At 41.8% G+C, this 24081-nt stretch overlaps 4 protein-coding genes and 1 non-coding gene across 5 annotated transcripts in view; 4 read left to right on the top strand and 1 right to left on the bottom strand.

Moving 5' to 3' along the window:
- The first annotated feature begins 463 nt into the window (after nt 1-463).
- Nucleotides 464-535, top strand: trnap-ugg (transfer RNA proline (anticodon UGG)). The gene has a single exon. It is a non-coding gene; the product is annotated as a tRNA-Pro (tRNA).
- A 6542-nt stretch (nt 536-7077) lies between these two features.
- LOC113010648 (transcription factor Sox-14) lies at nt 7078-8604 on the top strand. Its single transcript, XM_026149824.2, has one exon. The coding sequence runs from the start codon at nt 7390-7392 to the stop codon at nt 8113-8115; it is 726 nt and encodes a 241-aa protein (XP_026005609.1). The 5' UTR covers nt 7078-7389; the 3' UTR covers nt 8116-8604.
- A 1059-nt stretch (nt 8605-9663) lies between these two features.
- Nucleotides 9664-13950, top strand: cldn18 (claudin 18). Its single transcript, XM_026149821.2, has 5 exons — nt 9664-10019; nt 11398-11562; nt 12997-13135; nt 13239-13352; nt 13511-13950. The coding sequence occupies exons 1-5, from the start codon at nt 9800-9802 to the stop codon at nt 13605-13607; spliced, it is 735 nt and encodes a 244-aa protein (XP_026005606.1). The 5' UTR covers nt 9664-9799; the 3' UTR covers nt 13608-13950.
- Nucleotides 13951-14678: 728 nt separating this feature from the next.
- Nucleotides 14679-22925, bottom strand: selenof (selenoprotein F). Its single transcript, XM_026149845.2, has 5 exons — nt 22782-22925; nt 20162-20329; nt 16399-16462; nt 15944-15993; nt 14679-15824 (listed from the first exon to the last, which is right to left on the bottom strand). Exons 1-5 carry the CDS (start codon nt 22827-22829, stop codon nt 15693-15695), a joined length of 462 nt encoding a protein of 153 aa, XP_026005630.1. The 5' UTR covers nt 22830-22925; the 3' UTR covers nt 14679-15692.
- A 375-nt stretch (nt 22926-23300) lies between these two features.
- hs2st1a (heparan sulfate 2-O-sulfotransferase 1a) overlaps nt 23301-24081 on the top strand; it is a 39452-nt gene continuing 38671 nt past the window's right edge. The window contains exon 1 of the mRNA XM_026149794.2: nt 23301-23800. Within this exon, the coding sequence (XP_026005579.1) occupies nt 23677-23800 (124 nt within the window). The 5' untranslated portion in view covers nt 23301-23676. The remainder of the gene's footprint in view (nt 23801-24081) is intronic.

Here is a 24081-nt window from a genome sequence, read left to right as displayed (position 1 = left end):
GACTCCATATTACATCTCGTTTATGGAACCTTTGAGAAAAAGAAAAAAGAGAGATCACGGTTTGATGAAAATGATGTGATAGCTCTAATTGCACATTTCTGCAAATGTCCAGGATCATGTCAAAGGCATATTGCCCATTCCAACACACAGCTACAGCTACACCAGTTCATGTTAAATGTAGAATAAAAATGCACCGATGGCTTCCGTAATGAAGTTCAATTAAGTCATACCTAATCAATGATGTGTCAAATCCAATTAATTATGACTTTGGTAGCTGGACATGCTTGTGGGTCACCGAGCTAAAGTAACGTTACCTAACAGGAACTAGTTCTTACATGAATGTTAAGCAAAGGTTACATGCTACATGCTAGATAGTGAATTTATAGAACGTTTGGTAAAAACCAAGTTTGACAGCTGTGATTGTTAAATTTTATAAATTATACTTCTTCCATCCTTTACATGCGGCTCGTTGGTCTAGGGGTATGATTCTCGCTTTGGGTGCGAGAGGTCCCGGGTTCAAATCCCGGACGAGCCCACTGTTTTTGTGCCGTAAATCACAATTATTTTTGACGCACCATTCCACAGTTTCTTACAGACGTGTATTACGTTAAACTTTTGGTTTTTAATAATGTTCTAAAGTAACTGATATTAGTAATAAGGCTTTTTCTCAAAAGACACGGGCTGTGTGTGTGTGTACGTTCCTGAGTCTCCTATCACTCAGCGATATACTGATCTCTTGTGGATTACTGCGAGTACTGCAGGTAGGTGTGCCGAATACTGTTTTTGAAAATATTTCTCAAACATCATTTAGAAAATTTAATGTCATGAATACACATTTGAACCAAATTTAGATGAAACATATTTGAAATGCCTTCCTGGTTAAAATAAATAAATAAATAAAGGTAGTTTAGAAAACATTCATGTGGATTGAAGGCTGTCTTTCTGTATTCAGCCAGTAGTAGCAGCTTGTCAAACCTTACATTGTGCCAACACCTCAGCTCTCCCCTTTTTAATGTAACCCAAGAAAGCCACTCCTCTGCTTAGGCTGAGTCCAGAAGACGTCTTGGGAAATACCAGCCTGTACCACCCTTTCTGTAACAGCACTCACATCATCGCTACAGAAACTACACTATTTCCATTATTTCTATAAGCTCCTTAGTGGCAGCTCAGTCTGTCATATGTATTGGCTTCATAAGATGAGGCGTCTTATGAAGTTTTTTAAAAAATATATTTCATGTGCTTGTTTCCTCGACTCGACAACATGGCAAAAAGCTAAAGTTATGCTTTGGATAAGAATAAAAGTTCCTGTGAGAGAGTGCAAACAAGAGAGATCCATGTAACGAGCCACAGCTTCTCTTTTCTCAGCATCATGTTTTTTCAGTGGAAAACAAACTTCATAGCAGAATCTGAGACAAACAGGAAAACAAATTCTTCTCTGGTTTTTGGTCACATGTACAGCAGATATGTAGATATTTTACAGATGTTTAACATTTTCTGTCAACAATATTAACCCAGGCAAGCACTCCTCTCCTCTCTCCACCGTCGCCACAGCCTTTTAACCAGAGTGTTATTTAAAGTAAGCAGCTGCCTGCTTAGCCGGCACCTTTCACTTTTCAAGCAGCACTTAATTTACTGGAGGACATTTTAAATCTCTTGCCTCCATGGCACTGAGTCGCTGACAAATGCCTGGTTGCAAATGTATCTCATTGACTGCTGACTCGGTTGTATTACAAGCTGGCTGATAGGGGCTGCCACAGTAATGTGGCCTTCAGGTTTATCCTCAGATGTTGGAGGAAGTGTATTAATTTGGTTTAGATGGGGCCTTATGAGAGCGTACTGGCAGGCAGACACGAGCCAATCCCCCACCCCCCTCTCCGTCGACCTCGGATTGAAGCTATCTGCCACAGAGCCAAAGCATATTCTACCATCAATGTGTCAGGGGAAAGCTATTAAAACCGCTTTACTTTTTCTAAGTATCATGAGAATAAGCACAAGATTTAGTGAAATCCTCCCTGGAGCACTGAAAATCTTGGGGATTTTCCCGCTGAAACGTTTCCTAATGGGCCGCTCAGAAGTGTCAGAAACTCTTGTTAGACTTGAATGTTTCGGGATTTCAGTGTATTTATTTGCAGCTGAAATGACAAAATTTTAAGTCTGTGCGTCAGAGCTTTCCACATCATCAGATGGAAACAAATTCACCAGCAGAAAAAAACAGAACCTTAGATAAACTCAGCTTACCTTTTCTCAAACACCATCAGTGCACACTCAGATCACGCACACTGATGTGCAGCAAAGCACGGCAGATTAATGTGGTAAAGCACCTGAGCAGTTTCTCCATATGATGATCTTTATCTGCTACTTCGACCCTTCACTGAGATCTTAAAAATAAATAAGTAAACAGGGGACTTTTTGTCAATAAATCAGTAATTTTCCCACTCTTCTCTGCTGAGTTTGTTCGTTGATAGAAGTGATGACTGAGATTACAAGCTCAGCATTTTGATTTATTACGCAAACTTTCCCCATTTTTATGGGAATTTCATTTTGACCATCAATTAAACTGCTAATGTATTTTTGAGTTTATTCATTGTTTGGTCTACAGAAAAGAGAAAAGTTCATGACAGGTTTATTTGATTTGTTTTGCAGTCTGAATCCATTTGATGCCACGATTACTGTATCTTGGGCATAAAGTAGAATATCTGTGGTAGATGTTCGTAAATATTAAGATATTGATCCAAGATTTACTTTGGTTTTGAAATAGTTATTACATCAAAGTGGAGTGCTGTAATTCCACCATGTTAGGCAGAAATAATTATTCCCACTACTGAAATGACACCATTGCTCATTACTTCTCATGCATAAACTCTTTAGGCTGCATGACTACCAGCATTAGTATTAACAGCATTGGTAAATCACTTTAAGGTGTCTTCTTATCTGTTTACAGTGAACATAAAATTACATTAGACAGACCCATCTATGCTGACACAATGATACACATTAACCCAGCAACCCACTGCACTTATGGTGTCTCAGCTTTCATTATATTAATGTATTTTTAAAAAAATCACAGGCTGAGGAACTGACCTGTAAATCAATTCAACAAACAGAGAACAATGGTACTTCCCCGGTGCATGCACTTAGAAAGCTACAACATTAACTGACAAAAAATTGATTAAAATTGTTGATCAGAAAAAAAAAAAAAGAGAGAGAGAGAGAGGGTAGAAAAGTCACTGAAACTCAAACTATTTAAGTAATTAGGTCGGGGGTGGGGAGTTCACAGCTTAATCTATTTAATTCATTTGTGGATTTGGGCTGAAAGTACTGAGAAACATACATCTGCCCAAATGCATGTACGAGTCACTTTACTGGCTACACTAGTACTAGGCTGGACTCCACATCCATGATATTAATCTCCTTTTCTACCAAACACCAAAGGAGATGTGGTGACTGTGGAGGTCATTTAAGTGCAGTGAACTCGCTGTCTTGTTCAAGAAGCCAGACTGAGATGATTTGAACTTTGTGACATGGTGCACTGATAGAAGGAGCCATCAGAAAATGAGTACACAGTGGTCATAAAAGAATGGACGTGGTCAACAGCAATATTTAGGTAGGCTGTGGCGTTTTAACAATACTCTGTTTGTACTACAGGAAGCCAAAATGTGCCAAGAAAACATTCCCCGCACCATTACACCACCAGCAGCCTGAGCTGTTGATGCATTCATGTTCTTTACACCAAATTATGACGCTACCATCTGAATGTCATGGCAGAGATTGAGATTTAAATCACCTTTCTTCCACATTCTGATGCTCAGTTTGAACTTTACCAGGTCATCTTGACAATGTCTACATGCCTAAATGCATCGAGGGGCTGTCGTCTGATTGGCTGATTGGAGGGGATGATGGATAAATTCAAGTAACAATGTTTCTCCCTTCATATTTTACGGGCTCCTGTAACTACCTTTCATATCATTAAGAAAGTGATCCGCCCCAGCTCAACTTTTCATTTGCTCTCACGAGCTGAAAAGGAGCCGTTGTTTACACGTCACGAGCTTTACCCAGTCAGTAAAATCAGGCCGTGCTGTAGTTCCAAGCCTTGTCAGAGCAGCCCAAACTCTCCTATTAATAAGCCTTTACAGCAGCTTTGATCCACCTCCCAGCAGACAAGGTTGGGCAGATTGTAGTAAGGATTTTAAAGCCATTCATGCAATTTTCCAATAAACCCTTTTCCCCAAAGGAAAAATCCCCAGAACATCCCAACAATGACTGTAAGAAGGTTCCTCTGAACCATGATTAAACGATTAAAACAGGCTGATTTTAGCCAACTGACTCCCAGTTAAAACAGTGAATTCGAAGTGGGGGCTTTATTTTAACAATGCACCGTGACATGACCTATCCGGGATGTAATCTTCTCTTAGGGACAGCCTGGAGGAGCTTCTATTAAGCCCAACACAAACTATGTTGGAACATCAGTGAACAATATACCTGTCAAACCCATGAGTGTTTCATCTTTTTAAAAAGCTATTTCATAAGATTAAAGACTTATGTGATTACTAATCAGCTCTGCCAATAAATATGCAGTCAATTAATGTGGTAAATAAGCAGGAAACTGCTCTTCCCTCAACATTAAGTTGACTTGATGGATTCTTTTCTTGTCAGACGCCAGCACACTCCCCGGCTCGAGTGCCTGGCCTGCCTCTCCGTGTCGTCTTTCATTTCCTTTTCACCCCCAGGTCTTTTTGTACCTGTCAATTTCTTTCTACAGTGTGACTCCTTAATCCACCTGAGTGCATAGAGGACAGTTTTGACATAAGAAGAAAAGATAGACTCCTAAGGAGAGGACCGGTATCTTTAGAGCCTTGGGGATAACCGGATTACGACAGCCATTTTGTGCTGCTGGCAGTTTTTCTTATTACCCATTTCCCCCCCATCATCTCTCCAGAGTTGAAACACTGCCCTTTCTTAGAAGTCACTCCAAACACAGACACAATACACATTTTTCTTTTATTTATTTTTATTTCCCCCCCAACTAAAACAACAGAGAGAGCTTTCTGCAGGATAAAGAAAAAAGACATATACCAGTGACAAAGATAGTTTCCCCGCGCTGCCCTTTGTGCAGTCTACCTTGCACGTTGTTGTTCTCAAACAGTGGAAAACTCTCTAAAACATGGTCCCTCTGCAGAAGCAATAATTGTCTCTGTGTGGCTGCGGGTGCCTCCTGCGTGCGAGGCCCGTCTGAACCTACCGCATGGGAGATAACAGCACAGCTATGAGGAGACAGATCAGCTGTCTGACCCCTGCTGCCAATCACTTTATCCCTCCAGCCCGTCTGCTGCGAGGGAACCCACAGGGAAAAAAAACACTCCCCGAAAACGTCTTATCATCTCCACCACCGACGCATTGTGCCCTATCGGATCTTTTATGTCCATTTATTTCGCCTTTGAAGAGGCCTGCGGCGCCTTTGATTGTGGGAGGTAAATGAAATAAAGCCCCCCCTTCTCGCTGGTACCCTGATATCTGAATTCATCGCTGCAACCGAAACCTAAACCCTGAGCTTCAGCTGACCACCGCAGGTCTGCTCACAGACAAACACATCCTGCTTCTGTCGTGGGTATAATCCGTTTCGCAGAAGTCATTTTTGGGCCTGGAAACCCTGTTATATGTTGAGCCTCTACAGTACATGTATTCTATACATTAAACCATTAGGGTTACCTTTTATATTAGGCAATAATAAATTATATGCACATAAACTACATATAAATCATAGTTAAGTTGCTGCTAAGTTTCTAAAAATGTCATTTCAATAACAGATGAGAAAGCTGAAGCATACATTTGATCAGATAAGGTAGTAATGATAAAACCTGTAACAATCAATGGAGTCACCCAGGACCTGTGAATTACAGCTCTGATTAATATTGATCCCACAGAGTACGAAGGAGGGAGGGGTGAGCCACTCACGCACATATTGATATATAATAAACCTGCATTGTGTCATTGGACAGAATTCAAATGAGCGATGTAAAAGGTAAGAGTAAAAACTGATTTTGCGGCAAATGTGGAAGCGAGTTTGGAGAGAACAGAGATCGGGCCATGGTGGGTGGCATCGCAAAGTGGGAAAACTGCAGGAAAAAGGGAGGGTGAGAGTTTGGGGGCGTTTTGTTAAGATCGGACTGAGGTCTGAATCATTGTCAGTTTTACAACCATGGCATGCAAAAGTAAGATGTTGAGGCAAAGAGGCAAAGACCCTTGCCGACAAGTTTCTTTCTAAAGACAGTCAGCCAAGCTGAATATGGGGAAATCTTTAAGGCATACTAATGAAATAGCACTTACCTGTTTGGAAATGTACTGGTCTTTCCTCACTAAAGCCAGTGGAAGCATTTTAAAGGTGTCAGCTTATTATGCAAGGGCTTGTTGGGGTTTGGCCCAACAGCCAAGACCTGCAGGCATTCCCATTTAATTTAGTTTTACACAGGGCCATATTTCAAGAGCCGTGTCATCCGTGTTGGAGGGGAATCTGGAAGTTTTAGCAATTTGAGGGGAATTAACAAGCTGCAGTTGGATTTTTTGGGCTGATTACATTGGTTTTAGACACTGTGTTTTTTCCACCATGCATTTAAAAACAATAGGAGCTGGTTCAACGTGGATTAACAAAAGAGGTATGCAAGAATACTTTGAATGGACAGCACAAAATTTAGAACAGAACTAAGAGTAGAAAAAGAAAACACTGTAGCCAAGAACAACTGTGGTGCTAACTGTGGCACAGTTTCAGAAAACCTGTCAAAATAAAATAAAATAAAATAAAATAAGGGTAGCTGACTTCCTTTGAAATGAAGATTATTATTGTGCAAATGAGGCATTCAGGGCCACAAGCAGCCGCACCTTTCAACCCCCTCATACAAATCCTTTTAGCTTCTAGTTTTCTGCAGTCCAGCTTCTTCGCTGGTTTTCATCCCTGCTTCTCTCAGTTGAGATTTGAAGAGACTAAAAACTGTTGGAGAGCGAGAAGAGGGGGTGCCCCTCAAATGTTGTAGGCCTTAACAGTCAGTTTTTTTGTGAGAGGATTACAGTGCGCTCTCTCATTCCCATTGGCTTGGCCCGCCGTGACAGTGGTGTGATGATGAGGAGGATGACATGCCCAGCATCTTCCATAACAAGCTTCCTCTTGGTTCCATTCATACGCCCAGGCTTTTGGCTTTATGTAGTTTTCAGCTCCACTTTGTGTAAACGCTTCAGTCAATTTGGACTTAGTGTTAGCTTAAAATATTTCTCTGGCTATTCCCGAGAGTTCTTCGCACTTTTCTATTTTACTCACTAGAGAAACATGAGCTTTTTGAAGGAGTAGGTGAATTTAAAGTGCGGTCAGTAGGTGTTTTAATTAATGCGTCTGTCCCTGCGATGGCAAAACCTTTAGATCACATCAAGAGACCTATGAACGCCTTCATGGTTTGGTCCAGAGGTCAGAGGAGGAAGATGGCCCGGGAAAACCCGAAGATGCACAACTCTGAAATCAGCAAGAGACTCGGAGCGGAGTGGAAAATGCTCTCTGACTCTGAGAAGCGTCCCTACATCGACGAGGCCAAGAGACTGCGGGCTCAGCACATGAAGGAGCACCCGGATTACAAGTACAGACCCCGGCGCAAACCTAAGAGTCTCCTGAAAAGGGACCGGTTCGTTTTCCCGTTGCCGTCTTTACTCGGGGACGCAGCGGAACACTTGAAAGGATTTTCCATCGACTCTTTTCTCGTCCCCGGGGATAAAGCCAGAGCTCTCCTGGCTCCCGCCTCCGCTGCTTCCTCATTCTCTCTCCTGGAGCCGGTGGCACATTTCAGCACCGGAGCTGTCCAGCGGATGGCGGAGATACCGCACTCTCTGACCGCAGGCGCCGTGCCCTACAGTGCGCACACCTTTGGATACCAGACTGGAGGGTTTGGGGGTCTGCCCTGCCCCGCACAGCACACCCACACTCACCCATCGCCTTCCGGCCCGGGATACATGATGCCGTGTAACTGTGGCGCCTGGTCTGCAGCTACTTTACAACCCCAGGTGGCATATATCCTCTTTCCTGGGGGGATGACCAAGAGCGGCATGGACTCGTACGCTTCACCCAGCTCCAGTGTGTGACAGACTGGATACACATAAAGACGCATGGGCAGGAGGGGGAAAGTTTGCGCACAGAAAGAAGAAGAGGTCGTTTAGAGACTCAGGCTTAGATGACCACATTTAAATATTAAAGTGTCAGCGCAGATATTTCAATCACGGATTGATTAAAAAAAAACTATAAAAGTCCCTGTATTACTCCTTATTCCATGTAAATAGAGTAAAAAAAAGTATTTAGAGAAGGGGGAGGGTGGTGCTGATGCTAATTTGTTACTCTTTTGTAAGGAAAATCGTTTCAGTTTAAATACAGTGGACATGCATAACATAGGACCAACATGCTGAAGTTATAGACTTGTCTCCTCCCCCCTTTCCAAAACAGTCAGGTTTTCATTAGTTCTCACACTTGGACAGTTATTCCACAGAATATCTGCTTCATTAAGTGGGACTGTTTTTGTTTGATTGATTGATTTGTACTCTGAATTGGGAATAATAAATGTTTTCAGAGGGACTGTCTATATATGTATGTTTAGAACTGCATTAAGACTGTGTTAAACCAGGTAAAGCAGTGGGTCAGTTTCTGTTTGATGAATAATATTAAGCAGAAGCTGGTAGTTGTAGTCACTGGGGGTGATTCACAACCCTGTTAATCATATTTTACATCACACATGAGCTGTAATAATTACTTCACTGTTGCGATTGTGTTAAGCTCTAACCACCTATATCTCCTGATAAGCTGTTTTACAGACTTACACTAAAGACAAACAGATACTAAACCATCACAGACACTTCACAGCAACTGACAAACATTGCAAACATTACAAAATTACATTTTCCAGTCCAGTCATGTTTGACTACTGCATGACTCCGTGTGTGTAAGTGTGTGTGTGTTTAAGCAAAAGTGAGCCAGGGTGATGATAAGCGAATAATAGGAACTTATCTCCTCTCCCGTTTGTTGACCAAGTGATAAGCAGAATCATGGAAACTGTATGAGGTACAAAATTGTTTCACGTCTACAATATACAAGAAAGAGAACTCACAGTGAGCTCTGGTCTTCATGTACAAAAGCTCAGCAAGCAAATCTCTTGTATTTGGAAGTGTAAATGGAAAAAAACAAGGTGTCCTTTATTGTCTAAATGTGCATTTGTTCAGCATTACACGGTAGAAATGCATCAAATATTCCTCACTGTACTTTTAGCAGGGACACTGCAGCTCAAGAGAGAGGAGAGCCTGCAATCTTCTTAAACTTCTTAAGTCCTCCTGTGTAGCTGATGGTGATCTTTGGCCACCCTGATCGGTTCCCGCTCACCTGTGTGTATCTGTACGTTGTTTTTCCAGACTTTTTTCTGGTGTGAGGGAGTTACTAACGATTCTAGACTGACAAACAGTTTGTAATTCGCAGGAATAGTAACGTTCTTTCTCAGGTGTCAGGTGTTCCTATCACCACTGCGTTCACACCACTTGGTAGCCCAACCCATGCTGCCGTATCACCCAGGGGTAACACCCAGTCTCCTCCACCCACCACACTACCACCATGACTACAAAGCACCTCTTTGCACATTTTGATTCTCTGCATCACACGGCACACCTGTGACACCTTAATCTACACTCAGTTATATGTCCAGCTATACTTTAAGTAGTATCTATTAATCTACACACACACTGCATCTCCGAGGTGTATATTTTCCAGCTTCCGAACCACCACACAACAATGGCGCCTTCAGTTCTGCAAAATGGTGGATTCATCTTGGGTCTCATCGGTGCAGCTGCCCTCATTGCGGCCACAGCCATGAACAACTGGAGCGTGAAGGACAGGCAGGAGCAGGTCGTGACCTCCGTTTATACCTACAAGGGTCTGTGGCAAGACTGTGAGACGACCTCCGCCGGACTCACAGAGTGCCGCCCGCTCTACGGCCTTCTGGGTTACTCAGGTATGGCGAGGCTCTCTCAAGCCTTAATTTTCACATCCTATCTGGTGACTGACTGTTTGCTTTCAAATTAGTCTAAATCATTGTTGTCTTAAACACTGAACATATTCAGGCTGGGAATTATTTTTCCCTCACTGACAAGGCCACAGCCGCAGGAGTTTTTCTTAACAAGGAAATGAACACTCTTCCGTCTCTGCTCTAAAAGGAGATGTTACATTTTCACTGATCATAGAAGCAATTCTGTAATTTGGTTATTTTAAAATGTCTTGAGTGCTCAGGAGACGTTCAGGACAAGGCCGTATGTCGAGATCCAACATATGCTTCCTCTCAAATGTCCCAGGAGGAGGTTGTTTCACATCAACATTTCGGCCATGATGAAACATGTAAAAGCAACAGCATTGGAAAAAGATTGCTTTCCTCTCTGCGTCTCTTTCATTCAACAAATTTGTAAAAAAACAAAAAACAAACAAAACAAAACTGTAAAATAATGAAGTGAACTACATTGGCTGATTAACATCCTCACTTAGAAACCTCCCTGAACTCTTTGCAAAGTAAAATGTAATTATTAGGTTGAAGAACTTGTAGGGAAAAAAATATGTTTTGCACTTCGGAAACTCATTTTGGTCAACATAAAAACTTGATAAACCTGACTCACAGGTATATTATCATGTCTGTAAAAACTTATTTTTTACATTTATTTGAAATTTTCTTTTAACAAAGACTCTGAATATTAAAATAAAAAAATACACATATGGATAAACAAACAAATAATGATCATTTAAAAAAGCAAATCCAAACTGGAAACCAACTAAAACTGAAGTGAGGACAAAAATGAAAAATAAAAAAGGAAAAGTGCTAAGAAGTGAAATGCCCTACTGGTAATAATAGGGTGAAAACCTCACCATGTTCATCAGCCATGAACCTGAGTTTTTAAATGTGTCTGTAGAAGTTTTGAACTGTCGTGTAGGATGTAGATACGTTTCAAACTAAGTAAAGAGGAAGTTAAGACAAAACAAAAAAAGTGTCACCGAAAGAGATCAAACCCTTGGTTTTTGTGAGGGTTGGGCCCGCACCTATTAGTGTTTGCATTAGCATTTCTATCATAAAGGCCAGGCCCAGACTCGGTTATCAGAAAGCAGAACAAACAACAAGCAAAGGCACCTCCCAACAGCACATCTACTGTAAGAGAACACACTTCAAATCTTTAGACACATTGTATTTGAAGAATTAGTCATTTCAGTATAAAAGCCTACCTTGAGTGTTTTTTGTGAAGCCATCTACAGTTTTTGACATAATAAGACTTGAACTGAACTCATCAGTGGTCTTAGGTTGACTAGAGTCAATGTAACGCGCTAAGGTCTCCGTGTTTTCTGTCCACCAGGTACCTTCCAGGCGGTGCGAGCTCTGATGATAGTGGGTGTGGTGCTGAGCGTGCTCGGGATGCTGATATCAGTCTTTTCCCTGAGCTGCCTCACAATGAACAAGATGGCAGACAGCGCAAAGGCTAAGATGAGCCTCACTGCTGGCATCATGTTCGTCATCGCAGGTCATTATTTACCTCTGTGAACTTTCTAGTACAAACTAAACTGAATTGTTTTTGTCTTTTTGTTTCTTTTTTTTTTTGGGGGGGGGGGGTGTCTATTATTGGACACCCCCAGAGTATCTTTGTATGACCAATGGTTCAAAATCATCTTTTTTTTTTAATCTTGCACATTGCAAAACCCGATTGGATGCCCCTCACAAACAGGCAGGTGGGCGGGGCCTCTGTGCTGAAAGTCATACAATTAGGGACATCCGTTGTGACTGGTGTCATTCAAATCAGTGAATGTTTCTCCTAAACTTTGTCGAAATATCCCATTTTTGTTTTTTATACAGTAACTTTAACAGGATTGTCAGAGTTACAGGCCCCTCAAGGAATGCAAATGGCTTAAAATCATTGTTACAGAAAACTATTTTGACATAGAAGTAATTGCAACTTGAAGCTGAGCCTGGCCTGAACAGGTAAAAAGGTCAAACGGAGCTCTTTCATATGAGATAGCTTGTGTGAACCACCCTTGAAGTTGACCCAAATTACATTTTTTCCATTTGGTTTCAGTTTTCAATAGAGTTTAAATGGTTTTTGTTATTGATTTTTTTTCAACCATGAAATATTCATGTGGTGTATTTATGAAGTTATGAGGGCTCAGATATACTGAAAAAATTTATGCTACCTAAAAAGAGCCAAGTTCTACCCACCCTTAAATACTTTGAGGGCCTGTAACTGGAACAATATGTGAACTGAAGTTAAAATTTTGTACACTTTCATTAGATTATGTTAAAGTTACGGGACCACCAAAAGTAGCAGATTCTGAATGGGTCGGTTGTAAACTTTCCTCAGACCTGGCTGATTTTATATAAAACCATCCACTGACACCATACTGAGCTACACTGTAAGAGTAAGTAAAATACTTACAGTGTTGCCAGCAAGTTGCTGTAACATTTAAAGCAACCATGTTGTAATTTATTTAACATTTGTACAGGACAATGCTGCACAAATGTTGTGATGCTTTAATTTTACTGAGGTTCTTTCACACTAATGTAATCTTGTGCTTTTGTTGTATTTACTTTAATTTGTACAGTTTCTATGATAATTTCTTTCATGAAACTGCAGTATTTGCAAAGAAGTATTGACATTCATCATATCCAGGAGATAACTTTAACTGCAGGAAGTATTCTTAAAGTTCTAGCTAACTGCATCTGACATCTGAAATTTACAGCACAGACTGTATATTTGATCTAATGGTCAAATAAACTGATATGGGCTCCCAGAATGCAGTTTGGATCAGTCTGGGCTCCACAGGAATTATTTGCACCTCATTAGTTAAAACACCTCATATTTAATATGAGCATCCACTGCAGTCATTATAGCAGTATTTGACCAAGCTGAGAGTGTGGCAGAGGTAAATAAATCACTGAGCTCCTGTTTTTCTCCTTCTCTCAGGTGTGTGTGGCATTGCAGGAGCTTCTGTGTATGCCAATCAAATTGTGGAAAGTTTCAGGACGTCCACCTACACCAGCTACACACAAGAAATGATGGGAGAGGGGATGAACATGGGAATGGGAGGAGTAGGAATAACCACGTATGATGCTGTTTTGCTTGCATGTAATTATTTCACCAAATAATTCCTATAGTGTGTGTGCAATGTAATGTTTTTTGTTTTCTGCTTCTTCTTTTTTTACCAGTTACACATTTGGCCCAGCACTGTTCGTTGGCTGGATCGGCGGGGGCGTCCTGCTCATTGGTGGCATCCTGAAGTCTCTCGCTTTCAGAGAGATGATAAAAGATGAGAAACCACGGTAAGTCCCCTCATAGATGTATCATGTTTTTAAATTACTTTCTGCTGCAGTTTTATCTGGAGCAGTTCTCTACAAATGCCCCCCTCAATTTTTCATTTACATTTACAAGAGAAACATTTTCACAACAGATTTTTTCCTGCCATTTGTTTCTTTTGCAGTTACCCAGGGGTTGTGTACAAACCTCAGTCCAACAACAAAACTGAAGTGATGGACCACCGCTCAGAGGGAGGCAAGAAAGAGCACCAGTATGTGTAACCTCAGCCACAGCGTAAACACGTGTAGTGACTTTACTATAGAAATGTGTTTCCAGCTTTACACGTTCAGTTTGCCTTATAAGGGGATTTATTTTCATTTGCTTCATATACGCATTCAATTGTGCATTCTTATTTTCTGATAGTAGAAGTTAGCAGTGTCTCACGTCTGTCCAGCTGCAGGTGCAAGGAAAGAGTTTTTGGCTATATTATTATTTTTATTTTTTTACATGGACATAACAGTAGTTATGTGATGCTCAGATGCTGCATGTAACTGAAGCTTCTTTTTTTTACTTGAGTTTTGTGTAATCATTATCTGTCTGAAAATAAAACAGTGATTCCTAAAATATGTGCATCAAGTGGTTGTGGTCGCTCCAAGCATTTACTGACTATACATGCAGGTATTTAAAGTATGACGTATGTATAGAAACTTTTACTAAAGCTGTATATTTTGCAGATAAGTCCAAGGAACAGGGAGACCTGGTAAAATCAGCTACTGTATCACTGTTTCCTAAACAAATGTATTGTTGTAAAGGGAGATCTGTAATAAGGTCAGGCAAGTTTAAAGCTGACACAAGCAACCAGGCAGATATCTTGGAGCTCATTTTAACAGTGCTTAGAAGCTTACTGCACCTGGACTCAGGCTGTCTGAAATCCACCTACATTGTGCTGGTGCCCCATCTTCAACTGGTTCTGCTGTAAAAAACCATCAGACAGCTGGATCCAGTCCAGTATCCAGAGCTTTAATGGCTCTGTAACTGTATCTTTATTTTTGGTGTTGACATGGAAACATCTCTACTGAAACCCAAACTAGCAGCTGAAAAAAAAGTTTTTACAGTTTTATAATAACAAAAAAGGCCATTCAATAAGAACACAATTTGTAAAGATAAAATAAATTTTTAAAAATGGCAATGCATCACAGGACTGATGTGATGTCATAAATAACCACTAGATGTCAGTAAAGTCATACCTATGAATCTAAAACCTGCACCCACAGTACAGTCAGATGTTTGGTGACTACAAATGACTTGGCATGGAAATGTCTAATGGAAAGGACAGAGCATGGAGAGAAAAATCATCAGTGACTCTGTTTATTGTTGCATATTTCGACCCATCACCTGGACATAAAAAGCTTTCCAAAAACAAATGCAGTTTCTGTTCAAAGCAGATGGTGCAGAAAAACACAAATTTACATCAGATTTCACATCCCAAAACTGGTTTCCTGTGAGCTCTTCACTAACGTGTGCCTCTGCAAAGACATCTGCATTTGGAGAGGACCTAGAATTTGTTCACTCCGACTATAAATGCGATCAGTCGCAATGCTGAGCATTATTCAAAAAAAAAAAAAAAAAAAAAAAATTAAAATGATACAAGAATATCAAACAGACGGGAACAGGAAGTCCCACATACAGACAATACAGTTCATTATGTCCAAGGTCGTTTCAAACCTAAATGTATGATCAGTACTTAATGAGTAAAACTGAACTGAAGCTCACATTATCCTGTTGAACACTCTCACGTGAGCAGTTTGGTGAAATCCAGATGACTCGTGATTTTCAGATACAAAAAAACAAAACAAAAAACAAACAGTCGTACAGATCAGAGATTCAGAAACCATCTATCAAGGCCAAGTTGTGTACAAATTGGTAAATAACTAAGACATCTCAGTTCACACAAAATACAAATCATATCTGCTCACTCCTCTAGTAATCCCCAACCAGGGCGAGAGATTTTGATGAATTTTTCACGTCTCCTGAGTTTTTCTGCCACGAGCTAATAAAACGCAGATGAACTAGATTTCATTTGTGGTGACTAAAACGTGGGAAATCAGATTAACAGCTGCAACAGTTCACCTGTTACAGCAGCAGCCTGATCACAGACGAGTTATGGATGGCTATTTGTACGAATGTGTCGGAGCACCACAAACAAAATCCCTCTCACCTGAAGGTGGAGGCACAGACCTCACAGAGAAACTATCTGCACAGCTAGAGTCAAGTACAAGCAGTGAATAAATCATTATTTGTAATCTGGGGAAACTGAGTCTTCCAAATTATAAAAAACACAAAAACAAAAAAAATAAAACTCGTGTCTATATTCGGTCCAACTTTTCGCTCAGGAACTCCTCCACGCTGTCTGTGTTCCACTTGAGGATGCTGAGTTCTTCAGCAATGTTCCCGTTGTCATCCAAAAGCTTTAGTACAGGATCTGAGCCTCTGACGTACTGCGGGGAGAAGAACGAGAAAGGCTCATTTGATCAGCATAATCTGGTTTACATCTCCTGAGAATAATTACTGTGGCAAACAATGCTGGTACATTAGCAACACGATTCATCATGGCTACCTTGATCTGAAGACCCTTGAACATCTTTGGCTTCTCACTCCTAACAAAAGCTGATGAGAAAAAGAGACAAATGAGTCAGTTAACTCTTTATATTTTAGCTCAGAGGTTTGGAATGAGTGACCACTGCAAAACATCCCCGAAATAGATTTTTAACAGCAGAAGAGACTGTTGTAAACACAGGAGGGACACAGCTGAAGCAAGCATATGGCACAAGTGGGGCTCCAGACGTCTACACCGCTGCAACCTGACACCAGGTTTAACCACACGTCTCCATGTGGGAGAGACAAAGGATAAACAAATGCTTCAAAAGGCTGTTTGAAAACAGTCCTGCTGGCTTTTTAGTGCTGTTGTCCCTCCCACTGATTAAAACACAGACTCACACAACGGAGGAAGATCAGTTTCAGTTAAAGCTGTTGTTCCAAAAAAAAGTAATGATGCCCCAACTGAGGACTCACCTTGGACTTGAGGGAACCTCCCCAGTTTTCATCCACACACCTCGAGGATGGCTCCAGCGTAGAGCTGCACAGAGAGAAACGCAACATGAGGCAGTCCGAGAGATTTCCTCCCAACACATTAACGCCTGCACACAGTCTGAGAGGACCGAAGCTCCACTGGGGATGGACTGTCTGCCCGAAGGAGTAATTTGATTCAGGCAGACTGATTCATAAATGTGTCCGGGCGACTCCTTGGGGGTCATTAAGCTGTGAGCCTGTGCATATGGAGTGGGGCTGATGGATGGCGGTTTGTGCAGGGCTCACTTGTAATCAAACCTCCGGCACCAACACACAATAAGTTAGAGGAAATTGGAGTGTCACAGCAGTATTTCAAGGCCACGCTCTGCGTGTTGTTTTCAAGGAGGAGAGTGGTAAATGGCCTGGTTGGCCGGTTCGCACAGCAAATTAAATTACGCATGCAAGGCTAAGATCCTCTCCTGTTCTCTCCCCGTCCTCCTCTGTGTGTCTGTAAACCATCGGCACAGCTTAAATTAAATTTCCAAGCTTTTCATTTTACCACACATGGCAGATCAGAAGATCGGTGGAAAGTCACGACTCGGTTGGGAGCGGGAAGCTAATGATGGATTACTTTATCCAGACCTACTGCAGCACTTTAACATTTCAAAGTGTTGTTAATTAACTAATCACCCCCTCCATCAGTGATTTCAAAGCTAAAAATGAATAAATAAAGAAAGAATCAGACTTTAAAAGCTTAACTTTACCTCTGGCATGTCTTAATCTAATGGTTATCCTGTTAAAATAAGCTGACTTAGAGGTCAGCTTTGATAGATCAATATAAAATCATCTCATCTGAACAGATTACATTAGAAGTTTACAGGGAATATACAGCCAACGTATAATCCATATTTTCCACGATGATCAGGACCGTTCCTGATTCTAACACTTCTTTTTGAGTAATCAGTTAGTCGCTGATCTCAGAACATTTTGCTGTTTGCCCAGCAAAGAAAAGCTTTTTTGTGGGGGCCCCAAACACTACGTAACCAGCCAACAGGAATCTTGTTCAAAAATCAGCCAGTGTATTGTAAAGTATGATTTTTAATGAAGAAAACAGCTAAAATAGCTTGTTTCAGACCGATGATGATCTGAGGGGCTGCAGGGAGGCTCAGTAAAATACACTTCTCAAGAAAACTAAAGCTAAAAGTTGAAAACATCAGATCTGAATGAGAAAACAAATACTGCTGGATATGGACTGGCTAATGTGTTTGTTTTCATTTCCATCAAATGCAGCAATCAGAGGGCTAGATTCAAAGACACGCCAAAAATCTAACTGAAACTATGATGTGGCAAAGAGCTCCTGGGCAGTCTGAGGAGCAACTTAGTGGTGTCAGACCAAAACAAAACGTCCAAGAGGTGTTTTGGTGGATTTAGGTCGGGCGAGTGCGGGGCTGATCAGTGGTATCAGTTCCTTCATCTTCCAGGAACTGCCTGCATACTTTCCCCACATGAGGTCAGGCACTGTCATGCATTAGGAGTAATCCAGGACCCACTGCACCAACGTAAGTTCTGACAACGAGCACAAGGATTTCATCCAGATACCTAATGGCAGTCAGGGTGCTGTTGCCCGTCTCCATGGATTTACCTCCCCAGACCATCACTGACCCACCACCAAATTTTCTCCTCGGCTTCTCCAGATCCTTTCAGGTCTTTCACATGTGCTCTGGGTGAACCTGCTCTCATCTGTGAAAAGCACCGGGCACCAGTGCCAGTTCTGGTACTCTATGGCAAATCCCAATTTGACTACACAGCCTCATGAAGTCTGTTTCTAGTTGTTTGACTCCAGAGGTCATTTTGGAGCTTTGGCAGTGCTTATCCTGTTCCTCCTTGCCCAAAGAAGCAGACCGCTGTCCTGCTGCTGGGGTAAGGACTTTAACCGTCCTGTCCAGCCCTCCTAGAGTAACTGCCTGTCTCTTAATTTCATTAACACCAAAGCAGCTGAAACTGATTAACAACCCCCTCAGCAACTTAACAGCAGATCAATATCCCAGAGGTTTAACTGACTTGATGCTATACAGGGATTTAAAAAAAATGTTCCTTTACTTTTTTGAGCAGTATATAAATGAGGAGGTCACGGAGTTTTTACTGTTTTATTTGATTATGCTTCAAATGTTATGTCATGCTTATGTTCACATATTTCACCAGACACAGCTTTCTGTAGAAACAGGAAGCTGACCCTGTGACTTTTACTGAAAGAGATTAGCACACACACACACGAACTTAGTGATACATACACCCACGTATGCAGAATTAAAGGAAACTGCTATGCTTGTCCCACCCTGCTTCTGCTATAAAAATAAACGAATACTGCAGCTCGGGGTGACTCTCTGTCTGAGTTTCACCCGTGCCGCACGTTATCAGTATCAAGTGTCTCAGTGTTGTTTATTCACCTGACTGTTTGTTAACTGTAAATCTCTGACAGAGGATTATTTTGAAATGAGAATTTTCTAAAGGTGGTCTAGTGTAGTTTAATAATAAATCGAGCTGGAAACAAGCACAAGTCAAGAAACTAAGGTCTCCAGTGTTACCATCATCAATTGTGCACCACAGAGGTCTGAGACACTCTCATAAAGGTTTAGCTGTTCTACAGAGATGTAATACATCATTCACACCCAGAGGAGCTGAAGTGCTGCTGCACCCAGGTGGTCTGCAGAGAAGAGCACATTCGAAGATGAGTAAGCGAAATGCCCTCCGTGCTCAGTGAATCTTACTAATCGACCAGGCTGTGCAGTAAGCCATTTGTCCGAAGGCTTTAACAATACGGCGCTGATGGCAATTGAGATGCTGAAAGGAATTCTTAAGGCAGATAATTGTCGCCGTCTGAGGATAAAAATGTGCTTAGTGACGCCGTCGTTTCCATCGGAGACCTCTGAGTGCAGCGAGAGATGGGCAACTGCTCTTCTAAGTGACATTTTCACTCTAACGCCGAAGAGGAGTAATCTCTGCTCTAAGTGTCTGTCTTAAACACAGTTATCATCAAGAGGTGTAATGAGGTGTGTGCTGCACATTTCCAAGGTGCTGTTGCTAGGATACCGCACACACGCACGCACGCACGCACGCACGCACGCACTGGGGGCCCTGCTTAATCAGGGAAAAATTACATTGTTTTTCCACCATCACTTAAGTCAGTGTTGATCTGCCAGAGCACAGCAGAGAGTCCTCCCAAGCAAGCTGTAATATCCGGGGCAGCGAGCATACAGTAACTTGCCCTCACTGCTTACAGACAGGGTAACACCTGACACGCCGACCCCGAGCTGAGGTTAAGGAGCCTCGACTTTGAACATCTGAGAAAGATTGAGACGGACAGCTACTAACAAGCTGTGTGTGGCACAGCTGCAAACAGTGTCAACCGGAAGGCTGGATAAAGCTCGGCTGTTTTTAGTAGCAGTTCGAGCGTTGAGGGACATGACCCTGTCAGTAAACGTGACACATTTCGACAGAGGTCCTGTAAACCCTTCTGCAAACAACTGAGGAACAGAACAAAATGTCTTCTTTAAAACTAAGCATTCATTCATAGCTCAAGACCCCCACAGTTAAGAAACATGAATGTTTTAATGTCACTATATGCTCTTTATTTAACCTTAGTTGTGGTTACACTTCATCTACTCTGATTGAATCTCCTTGTGTCACACTGCACGCTGTGCCTTAATCTAGACAGGCAGTTGCTTTCTGTCGACCCGATCCGTGAGCCCTCCGTTTTTCTCTTTACCTTGCGCCCGTCCATCTGGGCCTCCTGCTGGCAGCACTGCCGACAATTAGGCTGGAGCTTGGCGAGGCTGAACTCCCCGAGCAGGTCACAGGAACTGCACAGCAGGTTGCTGGAGAAACCCAGCTCCCTGCAAGCCTCAGACGAAAGATCGGCACCGTATGCCGACAGCTGTAGGGAGGTACAAGGACAACGATAAAGGGAGGAAGAAACAAATGTTTTCATAAAGGACAGAAGTGTTAGGTTCCAACGGCACAACTGCAACTAAAAAGTTCAAATTAGCAACAATTAAGTACTTTGTCATATAAGATTTTAGAGTACTAGGACAGTTATGCCATCTCAAAACAAATTTAGATATCAATGTAACTGGAAAATATATTATTAATTATTATTCTAGGCAAAGCTGAATTATATTATTGAGTAAAACCAAAGTATATACACTTCACCAATTATAATTTGTAGCTTTTATCCAAAGTACAATCTAAATGAGTACCTCAAATGGTATTAATACTACTGTCACTCAGGGAACATTGAGTTATCTGTGTAATATTTGTATAGTGAAACACATTAACATGCTACACGCTACAGTGCTGTACAGGTTATACAAAATATACACTTAACAGTCACTACAATGTGTACACACTAAAAATCTAATAAAACAAGTACACAAGACTGTTTGCAGAATAAAAACCAGGGTACAAAGCAAGAACAAATGGGTTTTTAAAAGTGTTTGAAAATGATAGGAAGAGCAGGCAGCTCTTTTGTGAAAAGGTAAGTTGTTAGAAAGATTAGGAACCAACAGTGAAAAGGTTCTATCGCCTCTGCTTTTAAACCTGGATCTAGAAATATCCAAGAGCAGATGGTTTGTAAACTTCAGTGCTCTGATAGAAGTGTAGGGTCTCAAAAGTTCACTTAAGTGGGCGTCAGACTCTTAAAAATGAGTAATAAAATATTCAACTGAATTCTGAAATGGACTGGAAACTCTGCTAGAAACTCTTGTACCCTGCTGTCAGCTCCTACGTAGTGCAAAATTATGTGACATGCTATATTTCTGTGTGTCTCCTTAACGTGACAGAGTACCACCCAACCTGACAGTGTGTGTGGTACTTTCAAGCTCAGGCTTCACACTGCTCCAAACACTCAGTTTGTTTGGTTTTTTCTCCATTATTGGCTTGGTATGCTGTCATAAAGCGAGGATGCCCTAACATGGTCGTCTAAGGCAAGCAGCTCTGGCTACAGCACAGCAGCTCACCTACCAGCTGATTAAACATTTTGTTTATGAGGGGCAGCCAATCAGAAGAAAGCTAGCTTAAAGGACGGGCTTTTATCATCAAAGGATGAACTGGGGTTTCCACCAAGCCCCCAGTATAAGATAAAATAAGAATAATTTTAAACTGTAAATGATGCATATTTACTCTAACAGAAACAAACATAAAATCACGCATTTCATACGCCAGATGCCTTTGAACGAGATTTCCAAAGAACCTAACACACCAGTTTAAAACACATAACAATAACCTGAAGTAGCAAAAGTCTTCTGCGTGGAAGATTTCAGGGTTAGATTGCTTAAATCAGCCTGTGAATAACAGACCACCGGGCTGCTGTTTGTTAATCAACTTTGTCAGCTTTCCTTGAAGACGCCCCCGGCAGGAAAACGTGATTCGCTTTCGCATCAGTGTCCTCTTACATTCGACCACCCCACAAACACTTTCATATTTGGGTCGAGGAAGATCTCATTCTGATGATTGTCTCCCTTTAACTTTAGCATGAAAGGTTATCTTCTAAATAAACTACAAGATTTTAAACTGTTGTAGCGCAAACGATTGTCATTTCCAATGATTCTGTGTGTGTTTTTATGTCAAAGGCTTTTGCTTATATTATTCAATAGACTGCAGTCAACAGGGTCTATGAAGGAAGTTCTATATAAAATGACCTGTTGCACAAGCATCTTTATGACCCGGCTTTATTGTACCCACTCTATGATCTACATTATAACCAATCCAGTCATTTTTAATATCGTTATAGAAATATGTTATATTTCTTGCTATTTGTGCTGCCATCTTGGCTACATCTCACTCTCTACAAAGAAAAAGACAGCTAATGTCAATGAAGCTTTTTTGTACCCAAATAAATAAAGGGCACATAAAAACTTGCAGATTCTACCTTGTGACAGAAATATTCCTTGTAGCTCAAAACGACTGGATATCATTTATAAGATGTATGTTTGATAGAAAATAAATCATTTACAACAGTTGAAATTCTACCAATCACTTTTCAGCACGGCACCGGCACTGAGAAGCGCTCAGGTACAGTAAATTTAGTACACCGGAAGTCTTCTCTTTGTCATCGACTTTCTCCTAAAAATACACAAGACTCGAAAAAGTAACTACATAATAAGTAGCAAAAATCTAACAAGCACATTATAAAGGTATCACTTCCCCCGGGACTCTGAGCTGTTTTCAGGATAAGCCACGTCAGTTTGAAGCTCCGGGTGCAGCAGGATGTGGCTCATTAAAAGCTGAACCTAAAGATCGCCAAAAAACAGCCCCGCAGCCGCTCACACTCACTGTAAGCAGCTGTGACAGCGGCCAGCGCTGCCATTTCTCACAGTTAATAAACTCACCGTCTGTAACAGCGACAGGAGCCACAGGAGATACACCTCTCCCGACATTTTGGAGCCTGCTTTGTTAGCGAAAACTACTATTAGGACCTCTTTATTCCACTGAAGGCCGGTCCGTGGTCGCGCCTGTCCGATAAACGTTAGTGATAATCATTTCTGACTTTTATTTATCATTTTTAACCTTTAATGATAAAATACATACAAAAAGCTTAGAAAGCATATTGTGTAAATATTTGAAGTAAAAAATAATATTTCTTTTTAATTTTATGCTTTTTTGTATTTTGGCATAAACCAAGCCAGCCTAAAGAAATTCTTCCTCACCTCGGTCATTTCATGGTTGCTAATGGAAGTGCGACCCCTGGTGTCCAATTCTGGGTCCCACAACGGAAAACGGTCCAATCCGAGAGGAAAAGGCAGAGAGAGTCGACGAATGGGAGATCTCAGCTGTGTGGTGGACTGTTAATACACCCAATGGCCTGAGTGGTAGTAACAGTGTGTCCGTGGTGCGGCTGTGAACACACTGGATGGGACGGGACACCTCTGTGTGGGGGACGCAGACGACAGCGGCTGGTACCATCGCGAACAAATCCCGGAGGGACAAATACGTACTCTGGAGAAATCTCTAAGGCTCTACGACCCCTCCTCCCGCTCTGCCGAGATTTAACAGAATGAAATAACCAAGCCGAGTTTGAACACGTCGCGTTTGAGGTAACCACAGGATCTGAACGCTGGGAGATATCCACACACACGGAGGGGGAGAGATTGAGAGAGAGAGAGGGCCATGCACACACTCTCAGCCGCTTTGTAACCACCATCGTCGCTGCTGTGTGTGTGTTTTCGGTGTCTCCTCCTCTTCCTCTGAGCATGGACTGACCATCATCTCTCTCTGGATGATTTGATGGGGCTGCTCAGAGTCATGATGCCGCCCAAGTTGCAGCTTCTGGCGCTGCTGGCGTTCGCAGTGGCCATGTTCTTCCTGGAGAACCAGATCCAGAAGCTGGAGGAGTCCCGGGGAAAGCTCGGTAAGTTTACGGGGCCCTCCGAGCCTCTGATCCCGTCCTGTCAGGGACCACTGCAGGCTTGTGTGTGAGAGTGAGGTCCCTGTATAGATGTGGGCATCACCATTGTTTTGCATTTGGGTCAATCAGAGCTTCCAGCACATATGCTTCACATGGTCCAGACAAAGGTTCACAGTAAGGACGTGTTTTCGTATCTGGGAGCTGTCCTGCTGAACTTTGCATGACTGTGAGGCAAAAATATTGAACGAATTTGAGTATGTGCAGTAAAAGCAGTGCATGCAAAT

The sequence above is a fragment of the Astatotilapia calliptera genome, chromosome 18 (assembly GCF_964374335.1).
Source record: "Astatotilapia calliptera chromosome 18, fAstCal68.1, whole genome shotgun sequence".
NCBI lineage: Eukaryota > Metazoa > Chordata > Actinopteri > Cichliformes > Cichlidae > Astatotilapia > Astatotilapia calliptera.
This window is presented reverse-complemented; position numbering and strand designations above follow the sequence as displayed.